The following is a 27,547-nucleotide window of genomic DNA, read 5'->3' on the forward strand; positions in this document are numbered from 1 at the left end:
TTGTGGACTTGTCCTGTCAAGTCTACATACTAACTTGAAGAGCCATTCACTTTTGTAATACACTTATAACAATCTGGCAGCGCTGCTCTTCCTGTGTGAGTCTGTGCAAGTGAAACAGCAGCAGCAGAGAGTTGCGTTCCATTGCTCATCGATTCTCATCGAGAGCACTGTTTAAAAAAATGACGGGCTGCAAAGGGGACCATGAATGTTCCAGGTGAGCATTGGTCCCATTTTTCCCAGCAGGGAGTCATGATGAAAAGCCTCCTGCAAGGCACGGCCAGACATTTTCACAGCAAACTTTTGGCAACTGATAAGTGTGCTCTTTAAAGTTCAATGCGATTTAAAACCCATTTGTACAGTCTGAGCTGAGAGCTGCTCCCATGGCACATTTCCATGGAAATCCAGTTCTGCAAGTTACCCAACAGGTTACCGCTGGGGTCCGGGGACGGTCCACGTACAGCGGGGACTCATCGCCTTCACAGCGCTGTGCTCGTGAGAGGCCAGCCGGCGCTGAGGGTTTATCAGAGTTTTCAAGAAGGCAGAAGATGTGGGCAGAGGAGAGGCGAGTGGATTGTACTATTATTAAGCTATTTATTTCCCATGATGCTGTTGGCTGACCCTGAGGCTTGACACTCTAAATGTAAAACACGCCAGTCCCTTGCCTCACTTCACCGGCAGCTGTGAGTTGTCTCTCAGGAGCCTCCTCTGACCCCGAGATGCTGGGTTCCTTAGAAATGTCCCGTTTGACCTCTCGCATATAATCTGAGGATGGATGGTTATGAGGGGGAAAAAGTAGGATGTAAAGAATCATTCAAACTAGTGTAGACATGCAATATTATCCACAATACACTATATTTGTTCATTTGTTCTATATTTGTTTTTTCTATTCTATATTTGTTCTATATTTGTTTTTCAGTCTTTACGCTACGCGCTCTGTGGTTCTGTGGGGCACAGAGGTATTACAGGTGGGGCGCGAAGATGCAGATTCTTAAAAATATATATATACGTATATTTTTTTTAAAGAATTTAAGTGGGGGAATTATTCTCTGCATTGTGCCATCCTCAGTGATTAAGGAGCAGTGTGCTGCTGTGAAGCACTGGAGCTTCAGGGTCTAGCTCAAGGACACTTTAACATGAAACTATGGGGAACAGGATAAACCGCTACCTGTTGGTTGCAGGACCAACATTTTACATAGTACAAAGTACACCAACATAAAACCTCATTAATACATGAATGATGAAATGCCTGTACTTTCATGGAACGTCACAACATTAACAGGTCACGACGTCGACAGGTTACACTGCACATGCACAACTAAAAGCCTCCGTGAGGTCTTTTCTGCTGTGACGTCTCTCAAACAGAAAACAGATCTCAGATCAAAATTGAGCATGAGTTGAGAGCGGCCGTATCAAATCTACAACCGTTCATAAAATATTTGTAGAGAAAAGCAGCTCACTGCAGCCACTAATACTGATACAACCTGATGCTCGCACATCTGCATCATTCTGTTTTCATAGGTTGAACGTTACTCTTATTATCTTGAAAGATATTCAGTGTTAAACAGGTTATTTGCAGCCACAATAGGTCATTTTTTTGCCAAATATTAGTTATTTTTTGACTGAAGATCAAATTGGTCAGAAGCAAAGGTACGAGCATCTGCTGAAAATCTCTGATGCTTGTGTGTTGTGTGATGTGGAGGAGATAAGCGTGACACACCACAAGGTGATCCAGTTAGCAGAGCCCTAAAACAGCCGTAGATACAGTGTGACTGTAATGGGCTGATGCCAACTGCCCCTCCCTGCTCACTTAGGGGCTGATCTGTGCATTAAGCCAATCTCACAGAGGATATGCAGGGCTGGAGCCACAGAAGGCTGGTTTGGTTCGGAGAGAGGGGAGGCCGAGAGACGCAGCAGCCCACACGAGACTCGAGCCCGCTTTTCTATGAAAATTGTGATGTTTCCAAATGTTGAAGGTGGAAGGGTTTCCTTTCATAAATAAAGGGAAATGCCTCGTTTTGGTGAATGGCTGGATTCATTAAGGACAAAAATTAGGTTATTATAATACATATGAATTGGAAATATGATTCTATGACTAAGTATTAGGTCATTGCACTTCCAAGAGATAGTTCTGAAAGATTTTATATCTTTATATATATTTACCCTCTCTGTGCGTGTGTTAATATGAGCTTCTCTGAGCTTTATGAGGCCGGCCGCACATACATGAGAGTGCATGTGACGAGTTCCACTAACGACCACCGCTCTGCTCTCAAACTGGGGGAAAAAAGTGTCCCTGGAGTTACTGTCACAGAGTGACACACTTAATACACGGCGCATTCATACAGTCCACCATGTGTGTAAACACCTGACCCGCAGAGCCGCTCCACCAGTATGACGCAATGCGTGGGGTGCATGGACCGACCCACGAAACCACTTCATCCACCAGCGCTGACTCCCACGCTGAGCAGCGCGAATAAGCAGGTAGAGCCATCAGCAGCCCCAGGTGCAGCAGCAACTACAGCGCTGTGGCTTGTTTATGATTAACTACGACTGCAAATGTATAAAACAGTAACATAATCAGTATTTCACTCACCAGACATATAAACCTCTGTGGGAAAGGGGGCATCAGGAAGTCATGAGATTCTAGGTGAAAGGAACACGTGAAATGTGATTGGATGAAAAAATTCTGTTAAACAGGTGCCAAGAAGCCATACGAGAGGCCTGAAGGAGCAGAGGAACAGATGAAGGCAGCTGAGCAATGAAAGAATAAGGTACGAAGCAAAAAATATTATAATACATGTAGTGTATTAGTGAAAAACAATTAAATTATAAAACAAGCTATAACTTTAAACTATAACAAATTAAATATATATATACATACACACACACATTTTTTTTAATTGTAAAATAGCTATAACTTTGTGATTCTGTTTAGGCTACCAGAGAAGGCTTAGAAGGCCCTGTCGGCCCCCCAAACTGTTTACACCAGTATATGTTACTACATTCCTGTTTAGGTGCAGTTTATTGATTTAAAACATCATTTTATATTTGACCTATGTTTTTATTTCATCTATATATTTTAACTTTTACTACTTTATGTCTTAGATTCTAATTTTGCTCTTACTTGTGTCATTTTCCTTTGTTGTAATTGTTGTGCATATAAACTAGTGTTAACTCCTGTGCACATAATAAGCCTGTGCACGTGATACAAGTGTACAAACACTAAATACAGTGCTGTCGCTCATCCTGTGCCTCAGTGCATGTTCACAGCATTAGTTGTAAATGGGTATATTGAGTCCACGTTCAAAGCTCTTTTAGTGCGTGCATGCAGAAGACGTGTCGTTGTCAGCTCATGTGAGAGAAGTGTGGAGGCAACAGATGTGAATGTCATATTGAGCACCTCTTAGCTTAATGTGTCTGAACTGACAGACGCCGTGCCCACCCTGTATGTCAGCGCTTATGGTCTTGTTGCAGAGTTATTGTTGGATTTTGAGTTGTCATAGTATGTCAGCACTAGCACATATATTCATGGTTTTAAGGCAGACATCTACGAATCGTCATATCCGAACTAATATTAATATAGTACGATTGAAGTAATTTAACATACACTGCCTGGCCAAAAAAAAAGTCGCCACCTGGATTTAATTACCACTGCCTACTTTACAAGCCTGTGGGGGCAGTGCTATGATCTGGGGTTGCTGCAGTTGCTCAGGTCTTGGTTCAGCAACGACCAGGTTCAGCAATGACCAGGACCATTAATGGATTTTTTTCTTTCCTGGTGGCATGGGCATATTCCAAGATGACAATACCAGGAATCATCGGGCTCAAATTGTGAAAGAGTGGTTCAAGGAGCACGAGACATCATGTTCACACATTGAGTCCAGACCTTAACCCCATTGAGAATCTCTGGGATGTGCTGGAGAAGGCATTGTGCAGCGGCCAGACTCCACCATCATCAATACAAGATCTTGGTGAGAAATGAATGCAACGCTGGATGGAAATAAATCTTGTGACATAGCAGAAGCTTATCGAAACAATGCCACAGCGAATGCGTGCTGTAATCAAAGCTAAAGGCGGTCCAACGCAGTGTAAAAAAATTAAATACACTTCGGAAACCCCCAGAAATGTTGGTATCAGGAAAACATGTCTGGACATGTCAGGACATGCATTAGCCTGAGACAAGCTTAGGTGGGAACGAGACAATATAACATCGTTAATTCCGGGGCAACAAATGAAGAGTTTAAAATAAAGCTGGAGCATTGGAACTACATAAAGCTGTGTTCATAGCAGCATAGTACTGCGGTCTGCTCGGGTTCACGTCTTGCCCTATTGCATAGAAGCTTGTTCACTTGCAGTGATTTCTTTGGACATTTGTTGGGACTCCAATAGCAGCAAAAATAACAGAATAGACTAAGTGTTAGAGCAGTAGTTAAGACTTCATTGAGCTCCTGTTTCCCAACACTCTGTTAGTATTTTTGGTCCATACCAAGTCAATTGAGACATTGAGACAATTGAGTCTTGTCAAAAGTTAACTTGAGCCTGAAGGTCATGAGGTTGAGTTCTGAACATTTAAATAATGAAGCAATTGTACATCTTCTTTTCAGAGTTCAAGAGGGAAGATAGTTGGAGGCAGTCACAGACGTCTTTGAAGCCGACTGATTGTTTGTTAAATTGGAAGACAGAGTGCAGATTGGTACCAGTGTAAAGGTTCTGTACTAGTGTTACTAAAATCCCCTTCTCTTCTGTAGCAGGCTATAATGATCCTGGTTCAGTTGGCCTGAAGGGATACATGTCACATATTCTGCCTTTTTTAAAAGGCCTATTCCTTGGTTGTCATTTTCCCCTCGCCATGCCACGGCCAAATCTAACAGCAGCGTCTCAAAGACGTTTCGCTGTGCCCACTGCAGACCCAGTCTGATGCTGAAGGCCGGGCAGCAACAAGCTTCAACTGAAAACTGGATCATATTCCGCCTTCTGAAACACAATTAAAAGGCAATTTGGGGCAGAAAATCAATAAATGGACTTGAGTCAGGCCGTTGCATTATTAAGGACAAACTGTGCTCTAACATTCCTTTAAACTCAGTCTTCATTCAAGTATTTATAATGATATTACAACACTTCAAAGTCAGAAAATACATTCTAACGGTTTACTGAATTTTACAATTGTATTTATTTTTTTATTTGGTTGAATGCTTCCGATATTATGCCTTACTATTTAACTTGGTAAACTATTATCAACAAAAAGCTGATGGTGGGTTTATTAACAAATATCTGCAATAAGAATAACAACAATACAATAGACTGTAAAAAAATAAAAGAAGGCATCTTCCCACACTACTGATGGATCTTCAAAAACTTCAGGAGTCACCATGGTAACACACAGTGTGTCCCAGGTCCCAGCTGTGTGTGGGCATGTTCGTCACTTGTCGTGTCCTTTGGAAACTGTTGTATTCTAACTCATCGAGTGGGACTTAATTCTCACTCTGCATCATTATTTCTAGACAATGCGCACGCACAGTCAAATTGATGAAGCTGTTTTATCATTGACTAATTAACTGCGCTGCATTGAGCTTTCAGGGCCACCATCGTTTAGGTTTAGGACAGAGCACGGCTTAATAAACAGTAGTATAATAGAGCACGTTACTACAACTTGATACCAACAACCAGCAATCTTTTAGCCCGGCGACCTCTGTTTGTTCCACTTATGAAACGAGAAGGCAGCGTTGAGGTCAGTTAACTTGTGTAATGCAGCATTGATACAAGTTTACGCTGCAGATATTTTAATCCAAACAAAGATCCAAGTATTTGACTATCCTTTCCTAAAACCTAACCCAGTAGTTTTCTTGGCTAAACGTACAAATGTGTGGAACAGACTGTGCTTTGAATTCACATGTAAATATGTATTTATTGAATCCCACCAGCTTCCAAAGCATCTCTCTGACCTCGGCCATAAATATCCAACATCCTCAGGGCTACTGAATAATTGGTGGAATAAAGTGTATTGGTTATGAGCTCATCCCTTCACGGGTGGTTTAGCTCCGAGTGTATTTTTCATTCAATTACGCCAGTAAAATAATGCCACAGTAAACAGGAGATGCTGCTTTACAACACATGCTGCAGAGGCCCGTGGCAGCACAGCTCCTCCTCTGACACCGAGCCAGGGAATCCATCCACGCAGCACTTTATGCTGCTTACACGCTACACTAACTGCCTCGTCCTGCTGCTTGTCACTCTCTGTGCCAGTCACAGAGAAGCCTTGTCATTTCATGGTGGCTTTCTCGCATCCCGTGAACATGAAGTTTGGTGTTGGGATTTTTTTTGACTGAAGCTGCTAAAAAGACTAAATCTGGTGTTCATTCATATCAAAATGTTGTATCTAGTGTTTTTTTCCTCAGAACTGAAAAATTTAACAGCATTAAAGGCATTTACAAACCAGGCATGTGATGAATTAACAAGACGAAAATGCAAAATATTCGCAAATATCTGCATCAAAACTGAAAAAGAATTTTTTTTTCAAAGGTTGAAATAGATTTGTGCAGGCACAGGACCATTGACCATTTGTCTGTGATAAACTGGTGTATAGCCTTTTATTGAGTTTCTTAAGTGAATTTGCCTCGAGTGAACAGTTACACAGTGTAAATTTCTAGGACTTTTATTGTTAAAGGTAAGAATAGAAGGAGTGGATCTGATCGTAAGTCAAGATTGAAAGGAGTAACAAAGAGTGCCATCTTGGTTTGGACCAGAAAGCCTCCCTTTTGTTCTATACTATAGTGTACACTTTTTATTCAAAAAATAAGAAAGTAGCTTTTTTTCGTCGCTAATATCTGTGTGAAAGTGCTCATGACAATGTCCCCAGTGTCATTAAAGGTCATAAAGGTCATTACACCATCCTGGCAGAGGTGTTTCTAACATCTTTATCGATAAGGTGATACAAATAAAAAAAATTCTGTTTCCATTTTACTTCCTACCTCTATTTGAATGGGCATTTTTAGTCATGTGGGTCCAAAAAAACACAAATTCTGGCACCAACTTATGTTTTAGTGTTGCATCAATAATGTTAACGCAACTGGCCAGCGGTCATAGTTTACCTTTGATAAACGGTAAACAGATGGAAAATGGCCGAGGTAAAGAACATCCCAACATTGTTCGGGCCTTAATGGTATTTCAAAGTCACAACTTTTCTTCAACAAAACTATTTTTCCAACCCATGAGTTTACAGCCTATTGTTTCCCGTCTCATTGTCACCCACGGCAGCACACTTGTCTTGCGGGCTTGTTTCTCATTTGGGCTCAATAATTTAATGGTGTCTAGGCATGCGGCCAGGCAGTCAAATGTTGTGTGAGGCGGAATAAAGCTGTGTTTTGGAGGCAATTCACAATGACAAGTGACAACAGTTTCACACAAAGTGTCTTCTCCGCACAGAGACTCATTAGGCTGTGGAGTAGAGAGGGAGCAGCCATGCAAATCCACCTCGTATCAGTCAAAAAGATACGCAAACAATCTGGCTCCCTACTTCTGGACACCCAAGGTAGAAAGACCGCAATGACGTCCCCTGAGGAGTGGGCAGCTCCTCATGCAAAGTTCTTCAATAACGAGACTTACACGGTAAAGGGAATCTATTTAGTTGTGCAGGTCACAATAAAGTTTGCCTCCAGCTGAAATAAAACAGTAGTCATTAATGCTAATACAGGCAGAATAAGAATGCCTCCAATACTTACTTCATGTACTTTATTTTAAAAGTATTGACTCCTTTGTTACCCGCTTGGTAAAAGACAGACTGATTGCATTCTAAAGGAAGTGCTTGAAGTACATTGTGGTTAACACTGAGCTATAAAGAGAAACAAATGCTTCAAGCACCATTTCAGGTTGCAAAATGTTATTCTTCAGAAGAACAATTTGGTGTTTATTTGGTTCTTATCAGTTATAATAAGTGAGATCTGGGTTTATGCTCGCATTGCCATAATACAGACAGGGAAAGAAACCAAAGTCAGATAATAAGGCAAGTTGTAAACAGGCCAACAGTTTATCCAGATTACTTAAAGCACTTTATTTGCAGGTAAAAACTGAAAGTGAGGACATTCAAAATTATCAGGGAACGTCAGAACACAGGGATATTGTGTTTGTACACAACAACAGTAAGTACAATAGGTCAAGGTCGAAGAAGGAAGTGGGTCTGTAAACTGGTGAGGTTTAAAATAGACAGTTTGGTTTTCAAATTGGAACGTAAACCTCTGTTTTTGTTTGTATATAAATTTGACTTTGCATTTCCACACAGAATGGCAATACATATTTGTTCTTCCTTGATTTCCTAAATTCCATACCTTTGGGACAGCGGGATATTTAGAATACCCCCTATTCACGGGTTTGGGAAAACCAGGTTTATATGCCTTTCCCTACTGGGCCCAAAGAAGGGAGCAGAAACTCGAGAACCCCAACAAGATTGATTACATTTACCCAGGACTTCCCATAGTCCCAATTGGCAACATCTAGCACCTTGTCTATCAGGGGGCTGGACTCACTGGACAAATGGTCAACTTTGTGCCTTTTGCGACATCCTGGCTAGCCTGTACCCAGGTGGGGATAGAGTGACTGATTTATTTTTGGTTCTAGATCCATCTCAGCCCTCAATTTAAGGTTTTGGTTCCATAACTAAGTTGGGGTGTGGTGGCTGGGGGCGTGGTTAGGTTCAGCTGCAGAGGAGGGAGGAGCGGCTCAGGGAACAGGTACCGTTGATGAGGCCTAATTGGCCACAGGTGGAGCTGTTTAGGGGTTTGTGTCTTATCCCTATGTGAGGCTCAGTATGGACGGAGGGAGACGGAGAGCAGAGGAACAGCCTGCCAACGTGTGCATGTCACAATATAACCAGCTACCAATGATCTCAAGTATGCTCGTGTCATTGGGGCTGGGGGGAACTCGGGGAAATAGCAGGCGCTGGTTACAGTGGCGCCCATCATGGTCCTCCCTTGAAAGAGCACCAATGACGGACAGCAAGCAACACCCAGATCTGCCGGCCCAGCCAATAATTATTCTGGGGCAGATGCTGGGTATGATCACAGTAATGCAGCAGGACCAGGTGGAGGAAAGTCGGAAGGTCATGGAGGCACTCCTAACCCAGACAGAGAGGCAGGCTCACGCCCTCAAACAGCTTGCCGCCCGGGCAGCTGCAACCCCCGTTTTCGGCGAACCCCTCCACCTTGACGGGTGACACTGCATCAGATGATGGCGGCAGACGTTGGACAGTCTTTTTTTGGAGATGCAATGTGTGCATGTCACAATAAATCCAATTACCAACAATCTGAAGTCTCAAGAGAATAAAGAAAATTAAAAATGTGGAATTGCTGTGGCAGAGTGTTTTCCATTAGTCACATGGCCAAATAGGTTACTTTCTACCATTTGGGTTTGAGGTGTATCATCGACTAGACTGATGTTATTGATCTGCAAAGTGGCTTTAAAGGGATGCCATTGACAGAAAAAAGGAAAACCTGTGAAAACAGGAAAGAGCATAGGCCCATTTGTCATGGTCCCAGATTATCATTAAATAAAAAGGTGTCTAAATAAATGGTCTTCTTAAAGTGTTATCACATAAGTTATTAAAACTCTTCTATGTAAACAGAAATAGCAAATTTACATGGCCTATCAAGTAAACACACCCTACAGAGGATGCAGGGAAGCGCAAATGTTTACTCTCCTGCCCTATCACACAGTGCTGCTCTCTGTCGGGGCCTGTCAGCAGAATCTGTCAGCGTGTACCGCCGGTAAATTCCTGCTTCATGTGGTGTAACAGAAAGAGCCAGCAGAAGTCTGATACATGGCTGCGGAGGCAGAAGGCGTCTCTGAAGAGCCAGTCTCTGCTTTCACAGGTCACACATATACAGTGGGACAACTAGAAGATGTGACAAAGCAGCTTACATTTCAGACATTTTGTCACCAGGACATTTTTTGAAAGTGGGAATACTTTTTCTATATGGTCCTTAGTAAACTCAAAAGTTGGTTGTTAAGGGTTCTTTATTCAAACCAACAGCCATTCGGTTGAGTCAGGCATCCACTAGTCAACAGGGTAAATGGTTTGTCCATTGGAAGGGTCTTTATGAAGCCTGCAGTGACCGAGTTAATGCATCCCTGTTATAATTCCAGGGTCCCATTTTTTTATTCAATCAATAACAACAGACTGACTGTCTTGCTAACTCTGTTTAGACCCAACTGTCCGGATCTAAGAAAAATTGCAAAAGAAGGTTTTTCTGCTTGGCTTATTTTCCTTGGCAGGTACAGTGAAAAACGAAAAACAAATGCACAAGGATATGTTTTTTTGAACCGACAAAAATCTTTACTAACAAATCACTCATTGTCCGTCCACCGTAGAGGCATGAGAGATAAAGTCTTTGTCAAGAATTCAAGGTAACACAGGAAGAGTAATTGATATTCAAAATATCCCAGCCGAAATTTCCATTCGCCAAATAGGTGCAGTGGCTACACTTGCACTTCTCCTAAGAGTCCCAGTAGCTGTATGAGCTGCCCCCCGGGTTTGAACGTCTTTTGACCAGCTTCATTGTTAGCCATGCTAACACATTGCTGTTGTGGCTGACCTCGCAGGTCTTCCCACTCCAGCTTTCATTTGAGCTTGCTATAGTGCTACTGACTCACACTCTCATCAGCATGATGCTAAACCTCAACACAGGCACTTTGAAATACATTAAAAGATATACAAAACATAAAAATGACAATCATCAAACAGCTGAGGAGCTTGCTTGATGGTTAAAGTGAGCTTTTGCAAGAAACAAACTATATGTTTGACATGTCTAGACTCATAAATACATTTTTCAATAAGAGAAAAACAAACCATTCTCCAATTCCACCTTATGACATGATAATCCATACGTCAAGCCCTCTGCCAAGAACAGCTCATCTCAATGGAGACGAAGCTTTACATTCCCATGGACCAATCAATTTACACCCTTGCCAATAGCAGTCTGTAGATCCAATACATTCAGCGAAGTTGCCAGGCCGCAGCAGAATAGTTCAATAAGTCATCACAAAATCATTTTCTGTAATTAACTCAAACTGAGTGATTGATGATACATAGCGAAATGTGAGTATGTGTGGGCGGAGTTTTTAGCATCACTAAGCCTTGCATTTAAATCCACACAGCGAGGTGAAATATTTCCTTTTCTTCCTGTTTTTCCACAGAAACAGTTAACCACAAACAGTCGCCAGTCCGGCAGAGGCTCAGTGATCTTAACTTCCAAATGTAGAGCAGGATGCGAAGACCCTGCTGCCACTTGTGTTTGTTCTCATAAATAATACATTGTTCTCTCCTGCTCCTTGTTCATGACCCACAAAATTGCCTCCCACATGAGTGTGGTAGCGGTACCCGAACGCTGCATGGAAAGATGGAAGGGGGAGGTGAAGAAACAGGGAATAAACTGATTCTATTTTGCAAATCATTATGTGTATGCGACCCTGGGGAGTTGCAAATCCAAAGGCAAGCAGTGTAGAGGAAAAGGAAGGTTAAGGCATACTAGCCATAGAGTGAGCCCGGCTGCATGGGAGCACTGCGAGTGCTTGAATACAAATGTTTGTGCCCTGACAAGCTCTTGATGCTACTGACTCTCAGCAGTGGAGGCAAAAGAGATTGCAAGTACATTCAACTGAGTTTGATGAGTTATATCAATTAAGGTTACCTCAAACATTGATCCCAATACATTAAATGCAGTAAGCAATAGAAATCATAATCACATTCTGGGTTATTTAATAATGACTTCACAATCAGAATTTTAATAAATACAACAAACACAATCTGTCGGTGGAGATTGGTCTGTAGCCTTGAAGCAAGACACGGAACACAGTATGTTGATGGGACAGTCCGAGCCTTACCACTGTCAAACACACACAGGAGATACTGTAGAATTGAGATTATTTGCATGCATCCTTTTATAACTGTTAACATATTTTATCTTTTATTTAACTTAACACTGGCCGCACGCTTCAAACTATGAGCTTTGATTTGTGTTGACTAAATCTAACCACAGAGTTGTGTTGACTAAACCTAACCACAGAGTTGTGTTGACAAAACCTAACCACAAAGTTTTGTTGCCTGAACCTAACCACAAAGTTGTGTTGCCTGAACCTAACCACAGAGTTGTGTTGATTAAACCTAATCACAGAGTTGTATTGCGTGTACCTAACCACAGAGTGGTTGTGTTCTCTTCTATATTATCCTCCGCTGGGCGTCGGGCCTAACAACACCATTGAACAGTACATTATTGAACGATACAGTACTGCCTCTCGGACCTTATTGCTTAAACAACACACAACAAACATGAAACAGAATGCATTTAAAGAGCAGGAAGTGACAGCACATAGTGTGGAGCGTGGGGCTACTGACCAAGCTGCCAAATTTAAAAAGTTGGGGACTTCAACCAGAGATAGACAGACCAACAACCGACCTTGGATTGTTGTAAATGCTTAACATCACATCAACATGTATTTTATTCTGTGGCATGATCTTAAGTTATACAGAATGCCATAATGCTCGTAGAAAGGCGTTCTGAAATTACTACTAACTACGTTGTTAAGTTTAAGAAAATAGTATAGTTTGGGTTTAGTACTTTTTATGTATACAGGTCCATTTACGATGACCATGTCTTTGTGCTCAAATTTAACTGGGCTATAATTCTGAAAAAAACTGAATTATAAAAGTGCAATTTTCTGATTTCTAAAATCAGGTTCAAAGGATTTGGTTTTTATTAGAATCTCTGAGTGAGGAAATGAATGATTCTCATATTCTCCAGAGTGCAGAGTGCTCACACAGGAAGCAGCCCCTGTGATGAATTCCTCTCTGTTAAATTATGAAGGGAAATTACACAATGTTTTTATTGCACCCATAAAGCAACAAGTCCCAATAATGAACCTCTTGAATAGAAACACTGCCCTCTGAGGACCCCCACATGGAGCTCGGAGGCTTCATCTGGCCCCTGCATGGCCTGCATACTAAGAACTGCTCCCATCATGCCATTAGCACGGTATTCTCAAATCCTGTTGCTACAAGTCAATTTTACTTCAACAAACATACACACAGATGTCTGTCAGGACAATGGACAATGCACCGTAAAAAATGTGCATTATGCAGAGATTGTGCTTTAATCTACTGACAGCGTGTTTACTTTCAGAAGGACATACTTGATGAAGCAAATGTTTGCCTTCAATGAAGCACTTCTTGCCATTATAGAGAGGTGACAGTCACCCCGACATCTCATTCCAACCTCCAATTCTGCCAAGTGAAGCCAATGCGTAAATGTCTTGAAACTTTCATTTTCTCTCCTGACCACCAGGGGGCAACTCCTCTGGTTGTGAGGAAGTCTATGCTTTATGTGTTAAAGCTGCTAACAATATATCTATTCTGACGATCTACCGATTATTTTTTCATGCACATTGCAGCCTTTAGGGGGTCACCTGTGGGGCCGTTAGTTCTGTTTTGTAAAAGACACATTGTCTCATGGGATGATACAATATGTACATGTTGACTGGACAAACCACCTTAAGCAGTCTTCCTGTATATCTGCTGGTGTTGCTATGGAATGACAGGTCATCTGGAATTACTCTTAAACATTTCAACATTGGACTATCAGCCATCACTGGTCACATTTAGGTTTGTGTCTCAAGGCCAGACTTAATTAACTTACCGTCAGCTGTGTAATAATCTTAAACTCATTTCCATTTCTGACTAAACTAATATGAAATTCCATTTTCTTAATGTGTCTACTAAACCTTTCACCTCTACCCAATTTGCCATCCCCACATACGATGTTGTGCTCATTACACGTGGCGGACTTGGTTTAATATCATCCTCATGGCAGAACCAAAGCAGCATTATTGCATTAGCCAGGGTCTAGTCAATTTATGGACACCATGTTTGAGTCTCCAACCCCAGCCATGACCTCCCGCAGGTTTGATGGATGCAGGGAATAGCTGTGCAGAGTAACAGAGTAAAAACGTAGGCTATACTGAATCCAACATTAAGAAATAGGTGAAAAAAAGCTAAAAGTGAGCCGACATCCTGGCGTTCCGTCGGAGCTCGCCTGTCCCAATCGCTTCTGGAACTGAAGCTTTCTGTCATTGTTTTTATGATCTAGTGAAGCCTGTTTCTGGGGATCATGAACTATATTTAAATATGACTATTCCTACAGCGCTGGCTATAAGAACTCAAACCCTATATTTCCCCTTACATCTCTCCTCTCAAGTCATCTCAGCTTTGAGCTGTAACCAGAGCTGTTGCAGGGTGTGTGAAACTTGTTACTCTGTTTTAAAACAGTGGGATTTTGAATGCAGGACATGCTATAATGAGCCAGCTGTCAGCCTGCTTCTCGGTGTATGCAGCCACTCTGCAGTGTATGACAGTTTCATACACTTCACTGATAAAATACTTTACTGATGAATCACATCACATGCAACAAGTCACTTGGGGAAAGTGGGTTAAAAGCCCTGCCAGCTGGCAGCAGAAGAAATGGGTTTTTTTGTGGTACTGAGCCAGTTAGAAATGAATACAATTTTGGATAATTTCATGACAAGGAATCTTTAGTTTATTCTGTTATCAATCATTCTACAGTTTAAGGTAAATGGCTGATAAGTTTTAAAATGTGTTTTTGTGTTGAGCTTGGCGCCAAAGGTATGTGCGAAAAGCCCCACACTCAAAATGCTCCAAGTGGGTAAAAAATAACAAGACGCAGCCCAAAGCCTTTCCACTCATTGGATGCCATGCTGCGATTTGATTGGCTGGTTTGTTATGTACTATCTGTCAGGGCGAACAGAGGAAAGGCTCAGATGCAAAAAACTGTTTAAATAATATTTAATCCACAAAGAAAAAGGGTTCTCAAAAAAAAAAATAGATTCAAATCAAAGACGAAACCAGGAACAGAGACAGGACGAACCGACAAGGAGACAGGAGACAAATGGGGTTCAAATACAAGAGGGAGGTAACAAGCAACAGGTGGACACAATGAGGGCAGCACAGGTGCAGGGAATCCACAATCAGGAACCAGGTAGACGGACAATCCTAGACAATCACCAGATCAGGAAGTGCAGAAACACGGGACACAAGACTACAAAATAAAACGGGAAACAAAACTCAACCCATGACACTATCTTTGTCAGTTGATCGTAGATGGCAGAAGTTAGTATTTCTTTTACATAAGATAACAACGGCACATACCATGAACAATGTGGCTCTTCTTCTGATCTACAGCACCGACAAAAAAGTCTGCCTTTAGAAAAAAAAGCTTAAGATTAAACACCTAGGTGCGGACCGGCTGCGTGACATAGTTATGAACCAAACACATTCAGATTTAACAAAGAGTGATCCAGGAAAAGATGAAACTGCTTCTTGGCTTGGTGTGCATGGTATTCAGAGGGGACGGAACCTGGAGATGCTTTTAGGATCTCAAGCATTTTTTCGCGGGGATTACAAATAACTTGGTAAAGCCTAATTGGCAGCGCATATGTAATTAGAGACTTTAACCTAAAGAAAAAACAGGAAGAGTCCTACTACCTATTTTCTTCCCTTCTTCACGAGAGGCTTCCTTTTCCCCAGCGGAGCCCTCAAAAACAATACTCTTTTAACTGTTCTAAAAATATAAATAAAATGTGCACCACTAATTAGGGCTGAACACAGGAGGGGTTATTAAACTTTGTTCTATCCAACCCTGTAAATATAAAAATAAACTATTCGTTAACACACTAACAAACGCACACAAGGGAGGGGGATGTAAAAGAGTACAACTGAAAGTACTCACTTGTGGTAAAAACGGCCCGCTGCCAGCTCCCTTTACAGTATTGCACTCAATAGATGCAACAGCAATTACCACAACTACAAAGCCTATTAAATAACCCGTTTACTCTGAATGGAGCAGAGCACCTCGTTTAGCGGGAGCTGTGACACTAACAAACAACCTGAGCAGAACAGCTAGCTGAAGCAGCTATAGCCAACCAAACCAACAGGGAAGACCACAGGCTGTAGAGAAGAAGTGTTCATAGTGGCGTCCATGTTGGTTTTTGTGCCGATGTTATGAAGTCTCGAGCTCCGCAGAGGAGTCGACTCCTGGTTGTCAGAATAGAGAATGCAGCTTCAACACATGAAGCATAGACTTCTATAAAAACAAAGTAGTTACCCCTGGTGGTCAGTGGAGAGAATGCAGCTTTAAGACACTTCAGCGTCGGCTTCACTCTGCAGAACTAGAGGTTTCCGCATGGCTGCAACTAAAGGCTGGCTTACAACACCAGACAGCAGTGGCAACCTTGGACAGTATGGCAACTGGGAAGATCAGCCTCAAACCGACAAACGATGAGAAGAGGAGGCATATTGGTTTGAGCACAGAAATACGCTAAAGAGCCCTTTTAACCAGCCGGTTACACACACACCAATGGAATAGGTCCAGTATGTGCCTAACGGGATGATCACTATTTGATTATTAAACTGTGCGGGAAAGGTGAAATGGTGTGTTTTGCAAGCATGAGATTATCAGTTTTGCCTTTTGCATACATACAGTATTTTCTAGAAAATATTGTGGGCAAATGAAATAGCAGAATTCAATAAAAACTGAAAAAAAGTTTCCGAGTACCTTGGAAATATACCTCGGAGTTCGATGAAATAGGACAGACACTTGATAAATGCAATGCTGGTGGCCAGTAAAAAGACTATTACCAGAAAATGGTTATTACCAGAGTGTCCTAGTATTACATCATGGAGAGACATTGTAACAGAAATCTACAGAATGGAGCAGATTACAGCTCATGTTAACCAAAGAATCAAAAAATGTCTTAAGCACTGGCAAAAATGGTGCAACTATGTCACAGATAAATGGCCTGGCTGTATTTCTTTACCCTATGGAAAATGATTTCTCTCTGCTTTATTAATAGTTCTTTTACTATAGTATTGTTTTTGTTTTACTTCTCTTTCTCCTCATTTCTATACTTGAATAGTAAGAAAATAAGTATACTGTTTGCCACATACATACAATCTAAAAAAATTAAATATATGTATGTGAGATTTCGAAGAATATTACAATATAAATTTAAAAAAAAAAGAAATGCTTTACATATTCAATATACACTTCAATATGTAACATTCATCAGTGTGAAGGTGGAAGTTTGTGAATGTGTGATGAGGAGCTTGTGTAGTGTGTGGATGGGACTACTCTGGAGCTGCTCACATAAACGTCATTATCATAGACAACTAAACCAGTGAGGGATCTATACATTCAACTTTGGATTTGCTAAATCTTCTGAGCATATATTTTAATCATCAGTGTGGAGGAAATGCTGCCAATTCTCACAGTGATGCTTATTCCTTTTACTGGTGCGATAATTACATCTATAAGTGGAAATGTCTTCGCAGAAGTCCTGTACTTGAGTCACATATGGAAAGCTCTCTGCAGACCCCAGCAGCTAATGGAGCCCACCTGTCTGTAAAGGTGTTGACATATGGGCAGAGCTCAGAGCGGTGTGATAACGCTCGTACTCACTCTCTGTGCGGGAAGGCAGCACCAGTCGGGCCAGCAGCAAGAGATGAAGAGCTCCCCTGGCGAGAGGCGACAGCCGTCTGCATCTCAGGTCCATGGTCTGACTGCTGGTGGGCTCTCCTCCGGTCCTGACGCTGCTGCTGCTCGGCTACGACCTCACACAGTCATCGAGTGAAACCTGCAAGGAGGCAAGAGAGCCGGCGTTGACACAGATTCTGTGGTCGTGCGATGCCTGTGAATCTACATTTTAATGTTGTTCATTTAAGCATGCTGCTCAACACATGGTGGGGTGACGGGTCCACTATTTTAGGGGCTTGCGTTTCATGCTTTTTCTAATCTATGAAGGTCTTTTGTTTTCATAAATACCCAAGATTAATACTTTTTTTCTTCAATGCGCCTCATCTTCCTGTCATCTATTTTAAAACGTCAGTATAGTCCTCATGTCTGGACTTTCACTAGAAAGATATTTCAGGTTCATGTCTATACATCCTGTAGATGTGGAAGAAACTGGATGCTAAATGCAGTTTTCTGTCACACGAAAGCGTGGACTCATCATGCACAATGTGAAAAGCACTAAACCTATTACCTGAAGGGACAAAATAACCAGCAGCCACAGCAGAGACGGACCGACTCCAAACTCAGTATGTGTGAACCAGAACATTGCAAGATTATAGTGCAGATTAAAACTTTCATTTTCAGTAAGTAATATCACACTTTAGTAATATCACACTTTAGTCATGGATTACTGGACGGGCCACAGTAGGCCCGTCCAGTAATCTCCTAGTCCTTCACCTGCAAAATGTCACTTAAAGAGACAGGTACCAAACAGGAAGTGATTTAAAATGACCACAAAAAGACACAAAACGAAGACAAAGAGACTAAACAACTACAGAGACTATATCTGTGTAGGAGAAGTGGTGTCATGTCTGTGCCAGAGGTCTCACTGTTTCATAATCCACCATGCTTCATAGTCTAGAACAGCTTACAAACAAAACACAGATGACGTAACAGACCGACTGTATTTAAAATGAAATGAAGTCACCTACAAGCTATATGTTAGCACAGCTATACATAGCTATATGCTGTATTTTAAAGCAAATTGTTCCTTTTCATGCTCAGCAGCCATAAATAAAATAAACATTGTTAACTGGTATGGGACATTTGAAGGTTGCCTATGATCTGTGATATTGTGTTAATCAAAATGTTCAGTAACAAAAACATGCACTACTGCTGTGTTGTGAACACAAGTGGTGAGATTTCATATGACAATCTGGTATAAAAACATCAAAAGCAATTCAGACCACAAGCAGCCCACAATAAGCAGCAGCTTGCTGTGGAGGATCCAGAGGAAGTTTCTTGTGGCTTCCCATTGACTTCATGTGGTTGGTTATTGAACAGCAAACACCTAGAGAACAAGTCTTTGTCAGTCTCCACAACCTCGCTGATTGTTCATGGAAGACAAACATGTGCTGCGATAGAACGCTGTGGACCGGGGAGACCGGAGCGATGCCTCCCGCCTCAGCACACGAGCAGATTACAGAGAGCAGGCTCCTCCCCCTGAAGGCCTACCTGACCACCACGAGCTGACAACAACTCAATGCTGGACCACAATCCTGCCTGGACCAACAGCGTTCGTCCATACCTTTACAGTTGTCTGCCAGCAGCACGTCACATCACACCATCCACACCTCAGCTCTTTCAACAGGTTACATTCTGGCTCGGTTACGTTTCACCTTGCCGATTTAGTCTGTAATCGGAAAAAAAGTGAGAAAACGTAGAAAAGTGTTGTGGGACTTTGCATTAGAGATGAATGCATTACTGTATCAGTGTTTCACAGCGCATCACAACCACAGCAAAGCGCTCCTGTATCCAAAAGCATTTTTATTCTCTTCAGCTGCAAAGGAGCCCCTTGTGTTACCGGTCCAACAGAGACAGAGCGACCCAGCAGGACCGGTACGAGGCTGGTCTCGCTCCAACCGCTCGGACCACGGTTTGGTACGCTAACGTTCGCTGGTCAGCCTTCTGAGATGCTGCCAGTTCATGGCTGCTGAAGAGGAAGTGCCTTTGACATGCAGACAAAGAGGAAGCTCCCTGCCTCCTGATGACATGGAGCATGTGAGCTCCAGCCTTGTTCTGTCGCTGCAATGTTCTATTCAGGTGCGTTGGATTTTAGTGGGAGTTTTATCAGGTAACATTTTTGGATCCAAGAGACATAACCAGCGTGCATTCAAAGTAATATATCTAATGTCAGCTGTTCTAAACCCTCAACAGTCTTTGGGGGACATGAGGACGACATCTTCTCCATCAATGATATTGGATTTGGAGTCATTTAATTCAGGCATGTGGTGCCAAGTTCAACCAGGTGTACACCTGGGTGTCATCTGTGTAGCAATTAAACCCTGATACACCCTTAGGTGTCGGTATGGGATTAGCTAACTTCAATGTAAATGCAGTCTTGTCATTTTAACATGGTCAGGGCAACTGACGTAGTACAAAGACAGAGAAAGTCAGCTCAGAACAAGAGGGAGGGGAGCTGGATAGCCCAAACTAAACACAGGACTAACTCATTCCAAGCAACACAACTCTTAACATATGGCTCAAAACACGCTCAGTGCAGCCAAACACTATGCACAACCCTCACTGAGATAACACACACTGTCACTCAGAACACACTGAGAGGAAAAACACTAGCATCAAACACCAACACAGAAAATACAAACTGTTCATCTTTACAGTTTGAACAATATCAGTGACTTCATACAAAGTAATATTTTCTTCAAAGAAAAGAGTGACATTCTTTCCAAAATGAGTCTGAGTTCTACCTATATATATATATATATATATATATATATATATATATATATATATATATATATATGTGTGTGTGTGTGTGTGTGTGTTCACTAACAAGTCTAAAACAAGACACCTGCTTAGCCTTTCAGCTGGAATTACAATCAGCAGTGTTTGAAAGGCACAAGGCTGAAATCTTTTCCGTTTTGAATGTGTGGTTCACAGTTTTGACAGCAGTGTGTTAGCGTTTGAACAAAGTGCTGTAAATCCACAGTGTTGTGCAGGTTGTGGTTAAAGTCATGCGATAAGTGTGTAGAGTTTTGAAAACTGTGTTCAAGCAATGAAAAACAAACTAGAGTTTGGTCCCCATGAACTGCTGCTGTGCAGACTGTAGTTAGAGTTTTGCACATGTGACTCCAGTTGTGCCCGCTGTCGTTTAGCAAACAAAACAAACTGTAAGATACAAAAGATGGCAGATAGAAACAGCTCAATATTTTTTGGGTTGAACTTTATTCACCGTTTTAAAAATAAAACTGACTAATTGCATTGAGTGTGCTTTTTTATCCTTCTACTCTTCTGTATTGTTCACTGTATCATTCAATAGCATGACCAACACAACATTGGACTGCTCTCCTGGAGGGCCACGCGGTGATCTGATTCATGAATTGATTTGTTGGTTTAATGCGATTAAACGGTCAGCCTTCCTTCAACAGGACCTGGAACGGGTTCCTGCAGTCGTTGTGGTAACATGAAGTTGGAAACAGCCGCTGCAAGCATCAGCAGCAGAGAGCCGCGAGCTCCCTCGAACCCAGTAGTGAGTAGCTGCTGGCCAGCACCACGGCCATCTGACAGGTGACAGTAAAAACTGTCTGTGAACACGTGGACCTGAAACTGGCGTCAAGAACTGCTGCTGCTCTCTTCAGACAGCAGCTCCTCAGCGAGGTGTGGTGATGCGACTGCCACAGGAGGAGGCACAGCCTGAGGGACGCGCTCACACACTTATCTCCCAGCATCCCTGGAGATACAGCTGCCGCGAGGGAGTGACAGGGTGGGAAAGGAGGGAGGCTCTCACCACTTATGCATTCAAACACTCCCTTGGTGAGAGGACACATCCAGCAGTTAATGACATAACCACTGATTTGGCAATTTAGTTTACACACACACAGTAGTAACTTAACTCTATCGTAAAGTGAAACATTAGATCGAACCCCTTAATGTTTGGAATTCCCCTTCAAGATGCAATCAGCAATACTATAGATATAATACTAGATATAATACTATGGATATAATACTATAGATATATTACTATAGATATAATAATATGGATATAATACTATAGATATAACACTATGGATATAATACTATGGATATAACACTGTGGATATAATACTATAGATATAACTCTATAGATATAACACTATGGATATAATACTATAGATATAATACTATATGTATAATACTAAAGATGTAACACTATGGATATAATACTATAAATATAATACTGTAGCTATAATACTATAGATATAACACTATAGATACAATACTATGGATATAATACTATGGATGTAATACTATGTATATACTACTATAGATATAACACTGGATATATGGCCATATAACAGCTAGCTCTCTTAACAGACAGAGTTTCCCATCTTTGAGTATTTCTTCTCAATGCAACCTTGTAAACTAGAAATTGATGTTCCTATAGAACTATATTGCACTCTTAATGATGTTTCCAGGAAGACTTATTGTCTTAAGTATTAAATTTGCAGTTTCAAACTAAAAAATGGCATGGCACATTTGGCTAAATGATTATGAAATGTAAAGTTGAAAAAGCTGCTGTCCTCTGCAGACCGACGTTAGAGGACACGGTGGGGCAGCTAACGAGACAGATGTCCCTCAGGAGTGGGTGAAGACCAAAGCAGAGCTAAAAAAACTCCAACCCACAATGCACACAAAACACTATTATCCAACACATAAATATTGTTGCTCAATAACTGATGAATGTGGAAATAGCAACCGAGTGCTAACACGTTTTCTACATCAATATAAAAGTGGTGTGTCATTGTTCTTCCCCTGCCTCAAAATAAAAAGCATGTCCTAAAAGTGTAATATTTCAACTTGGTGGAGCAACAAAGAGAAGTTTACTCTGTAAAAAGGTTTTGAGAACCTGCAGACCGAGTTGGGCTCCAGTCGCAGCATCAGAGTGAGTCCCCATGCTCGTACCCTGTACAGGACAAAACTACTGTGGTGGTAAACAGCTGACCGAGTTATGAAGTAACATTGATGTATTATTACTCACAAGCTGTGGGAGAACGACTGAGGCATCCAAAAGAATTCAGAGCGATACGCTACAAAAGCAGAGTGATGACACGCTGACGGATCTCAAATTCCAGACGATCATTAGCAGAAATATTTGTTTTTGCAGGGAGCGCCTGGAAGGCAGCTTTGCTTTAATAGTTCTAACTGCTCATTGTGAACAGTGCTAAGGCTATACTGTACAAGATGCCCCATAAAACACACACAAAAAGGGATTCTATGTATCAAATGGAGAGATATGAGAAGTTTCTAACTGTTTTTCAATATAGTTTCGTCCATATAATGTCCAGAAATATTGAATCAACGGCAATGGGCAATTTCCCAGCGCCTAAGTGCTTCATGTGTTGCCCAACAGACACATTCAGTTTAAAACACTAAACAAGTGAATGTTTGTTACTTTGCTTATAATATGATTTAAATTATTCAATTATCAAAACGGTTTCAGATTATCTATCTATAGTACGTCTTGAAGGAAACCGTCCCATCCAACCCGGCGGCGGCCTGAAGCTCGGGGAGGACCTTCATGACCTCGTCACAATAATCTCATGATACACTGTCGTTTATGGCTACGTAATAGTTTTTTATCAATTAGCAAATACAAGTATCGAATGACAAAACTGGCTTCCATATTTTATATACAATATTGTTGCAATATTGATAGAGGAATTCAAACAAAAGTATCACGATACAGTGCCTTCGAGCTGCAGATTTCCTTTCAGGTGATTCGGCTTCTTTGACAGTAACGATGACCTGCGGTTAAATCTACATCGAGGGCCACTGTGTGTGACAGAACGTGACTACATTATGTTCATAATGTTCATGCTGCGTGTTGGAAGAGCTTGAAGCGTCTCTAGACTCCTGATGTCTGGACTGTAAAGACGAAACCAGTAACGCTGCGCGTCCTCAGAGCGCCGAGGGCCTGATATGGATCCCTGAATGTGTTGACTGTGTTAAGGTCATCTCATCAAGCTGTCTGTCAGGCTTTTTGACGATTCCATTAATTAGGAGACTGCTATCGATCTGAGCACTAAGCCACGCCATGTTAACATCAAAGTCCAGCAGGAAGAAACCTCTGGTTTCATTATAAATCACCAGCTGAATAGCTGACAGTAAAAGCAGAGTTTTTTGTTACACTAAAGTCTCCTCAACAAAAAATAGATGTGTGCTTTTTCTTTTATAGCTACAAGTCTGTTGAAAAGGAAGAAAACCCTCCATAGTCATTACCATCCATGCCTCGATGAATCAGGGTACAAATTTAATTTTGTAGAATCTGAATTTGAATGAAATGCGACAAGATGAAATGAAAAGATGTCAAATGTAGTCAGTTAACGGTAACATGTGTTGGGTGAAAGACGACCAATAAAGAACACACAAGAACGTTGATCAAGTAAAAATAACTTCTATTGGATTCAAACCATATGAATTATATGTTTAACTTCATATTGGATGGCATCATTCACTAAATGACACAGTAAACCATTTCCCGTGTCATACAGCTTCTCTGATGCCTCCACGGCTCAGCCTGTTGAGAGGGAGCTGACGGGGAGTGAGCTCATGCTACAACGGTTCTTATGACGATTGGAGGTAGCGACCGGTTTACACTTCCCAGTGGGAGATGTACAGGATCCACCTGCAGAATGTGAGGCACACACAGTGGCCCACCGCTGATGAGGGCATACCAGACCTGCCAGGTATGTCAGGTTGAAGAGGCAGACATCTAAAATGAGAATGTTTCTTTGAGTCCAAAAATCTAATTGCTTCAATGAAAAGCTGAAGATACAATGTAATAATGTCAAACTGTCGGACCACGGGAAATCATCGGTTGGGTCTCGGTGGCAGGCCGACCCAGGCTTCCCTTTCACCCGTAACACTTTCCAGCTCATTCAGGGAGATCCACAGGCATTTCCAGGCCAGCCGGGAGATGTAATCCCTCAAGCCTGTCCTCGGTCTTCCCCAGGGCCTCCTACCAGTTGGACGTACCTGGAAAACCTCTAATGGGAGGCGTCCAGGAGGCATCCTGATGAGATGCTGAACCACCTCACCTGACTTCTTTCAATATGAAGGATCAGCGGCTCAACTCCAAGCTCCCTCCTGATGTTTGAGCTCCTTACCCTATCTCTAAGGCTGAGCCCTACAGAGGCAACTCATCTCCCTACTCTATCTCTAAGGCTGAGCCCTACAGAGGAAACTCATCTCCTTACTATCGGTGTGTCTACTACCGGACACTTGAGCACTTCGAGCATTGACACACTGACAAAACCCGGATGGCGCACTGCAAACGGTCAAAAAATGCAGAGTAACAATGGACACTACTCGCCCTAAACGGGCGCCATCTTGGCTACAAAGCGAAAGAGGAGGAGCTATTTTGCCAGCTTTTAGTTTCGCGGGTATCGCGAGCAGATTTGCGTACGTCACTCCCGGCTTAATTTTGCGGGTGCCGCGAACAAATTTGCGTCCGTCACTTCCGCCGAGTGGGTAACGTAAGTGTTTCATTTGATACAGCGCTTATTAGCGATGGAGTGCACTACAGATGTTAGTGCACTGTATTGCAGTGCACTGTATTGCAGTGTACTTCATAAAGTGTTTGGTAATAGACACACTGTATCTATAAGGCTGAGCCCTACAGAGGAAACACATTTTTCGGCAGCTTCAGGGTTTCTAACCTTCCATCACTAAAGCCACTAAAGCCGAAGAGTAGTACATGGCGGTCAAGTCACAAACTCATTTTACAGGCAGACAGTTCACTTAAATATGTTTCTAAAAAGATTTTAATAGATAAATAGAGTAATGTAGTGTTGATTCATATTTGATCAGCACTGCCGAGTTTGACCAGAGTTCACGTGCAGTGATTGACAGCTTGTGTAGCCGGGCTCTGATTGGTTGTGAAGTCTTGCAGATGCCAGTCGGAGTTTGAAAAGGAGGAGCAGTGGAATCTAATTTGTTCACAGTGACAGTTTGAACAAATCAATTAAAGCTATGTGGAATTTTTCCCTTGGATTTTTATAATACTCTTTCCCATCATATTAACTTCTGAATCAATAATGAATATTAAATCAAAAAGAATAAGTTGTGTAGCTGAGCCCACACGCTGGTACGGAGCTCATCTCCACAGAGACCATCAAAGGAGGCAGTTGTGTAACAGCTGCTCTCCAAAAGCAGCTAGCAGCTACTGTGCTTGTGTTATTCTGAAAAGTTACAAGCCTCTAAAGATAGCAGTTGTAGGAAATATCACAAGAAAGTTCCTGGAAATATTGCATCATTTCTATCAATGAGTGGGCCGGTCTTCCGAGTGGCAGAGCAGAAACAATGTTCTTAGTTTACGTGTTATGATGTTAATATTTGCTCGTCGTGAACAATGGCAGATCCATTTTAATCACACAAAACAACAAAGGGAAATGCAGGGTATCAGAGTCATCAGGATTAGTTAGTTGTGATTAAGATATTTTAAAATTTCTAAAGTTTCTAAAATAATATTTAAACAATAAAAATACAGAACAGAAGGGTAACAACTTGTAGATATATTGTATCTATATAGTACACTCTTCTTATGCTTTGTGACTCTCTAATTCCTGGCGTTTGCATCCAGCACAACAGCTGCCCTTATATGCTGTTCAGGGGGCGTAACTATGCCAAAAAGAAACAATCGGCCACACACAATTTACAAGCAATCATTTTGCACGTCTGGTAAGAGAACATTTGGATGCTTAAAAAAGTTTGATACTGGTTGATGTTTTCTCTCCAAACATGAAAAAGGTGAACATATGAGCATTGCAGTAAATGTTTCTGCATGAGGCCAATGAACAGCACATTTTGAATGTGGTCGACTTTTATGCGTAGTGCATTTTTAGTGTTTTTTTTTTAATGAAGTAAAAGTTGGCGTGACTTCACTAAACTGTACACAGATTCTGAAGGTCAACAACATCCCGTGTGCCTCAGGAAACCAGCCGACACCGATGTAAAGCCTCAATGTGTGAATACTCTCTTGATAGCATCACCTACACCCCCTCCATCTCCTAACCTGACCGGGGAACCGACATCTCTCCTCTGTCTTTTAGCACGAGGACGTAATACCTGAGAGAATCAGCCAATATGCAGAGCTTTGCCTGAGTCTTTGTGATCGACTTTTTCCTTTTCAGTCGTGATGGGCAAAGACTTTAAGTGAACATTAGTCTTCAGGCCACACGACACTGACTGAATTGTTTCTTACCCGAGCAGAACAAAAGAAAAACTTGAGGAGAGTTGTGACAAACGAGACTCTACCTGGAGTTTTTACTTGATGAGACATTGTCAAAAGTGTTAGTTTTTTCTACTCCATCTGATTCTGAATAAAAATGAACAAAAGCCTCTGCATTGGTCTTTCCATTGACAGCAGTGGCACTTAGCTGCAGATGCAGAACGCTTCACTGCAAGTGCTGTCGGACCGCCATTGTACTCTTTCCGTAATGATGCTGAAAACCATCAGAGGCAAATCCCAGAAATGGGTTTCATTTGGGTTAATGTACATTCAATTCAATCAGCTCTATAGAGGAAATGATGTGTTCAGTCTCAGGGAAATAAAGTAAAGGAGAGCGGGAAGTAAATTGTGTTTAACTGCTAAATTTCAAATGAATCACACAGTAACTTATTAGAGAGAAATAAATCAAAAGTTCACTGGTTGTCTGACTCCGGACCTCTCTGTGGATGTATTCCTCAACTTTATTGGCAGTCAAAGCCAAATAAACATAAAAAGTCATAAAACCGTGAATTTTGTTTTTAGGGTTTTACAAAATGCATATTCTTGGTTGTGAATCTATCAGGTGGTTGCAAGTACTGTTATGACATACATTTATATTAGTACATTGTTAAGGTATGTAAGCATAGATTCATTTTGTGGGCAGTCATTTTGAAGCCTTAAGCTTTAAGGTCTGTTTGACTCTAAATTACCATAATGT

At 41.6% G+C, this 27,547-nt stretch overlaps 1 protein-coding gene across 8 annotated transcripts in view; it reads right to left on the reverse strand.

Moving 5' to 3' along the window:
* Positions 1 to 27,547, reverse strand: part of ptprfa (protein tyrosine phosphatase receptor type Fa) — a 234,180-nt gene that overhangs the window by 149,777 nt on the left and 56,856 nt on the right. For all 8 annotated transcript variants that reach the window (XM_068593176.1, XM_068593171.1, XM_068593170.1 and 5 more), the window contains exon 2: positions 17,511 to 17,685. In XM_068593176.1, the coding sequence (XP_068449277.1) occupies positions 17,511 to 17,604 (94 nt within the window). In that variant the 5' untranslated portion in view covers positions 17,605 to 17,685. The remainder of the gene's footprint in view (positions 1 to 17,510; positions 17,686 to 27,547) is intronic.

Source organism: Clinocottus analis, unplaced genomic scaffold (genome assembly GCF_023055335.1).
Source record: "Clinocottus analis isolate CAN_PGR_092001 unplaced genomic scaffold, fCliAna1.0.p SCAF_29, whole genome shotgun sequence".
Lineage (NCBI taxonomy): Eukaryota > Metazoa > Chordata > Actinopteri > Perciformes > Cottidae > Clinocottus > Clinocottus analis.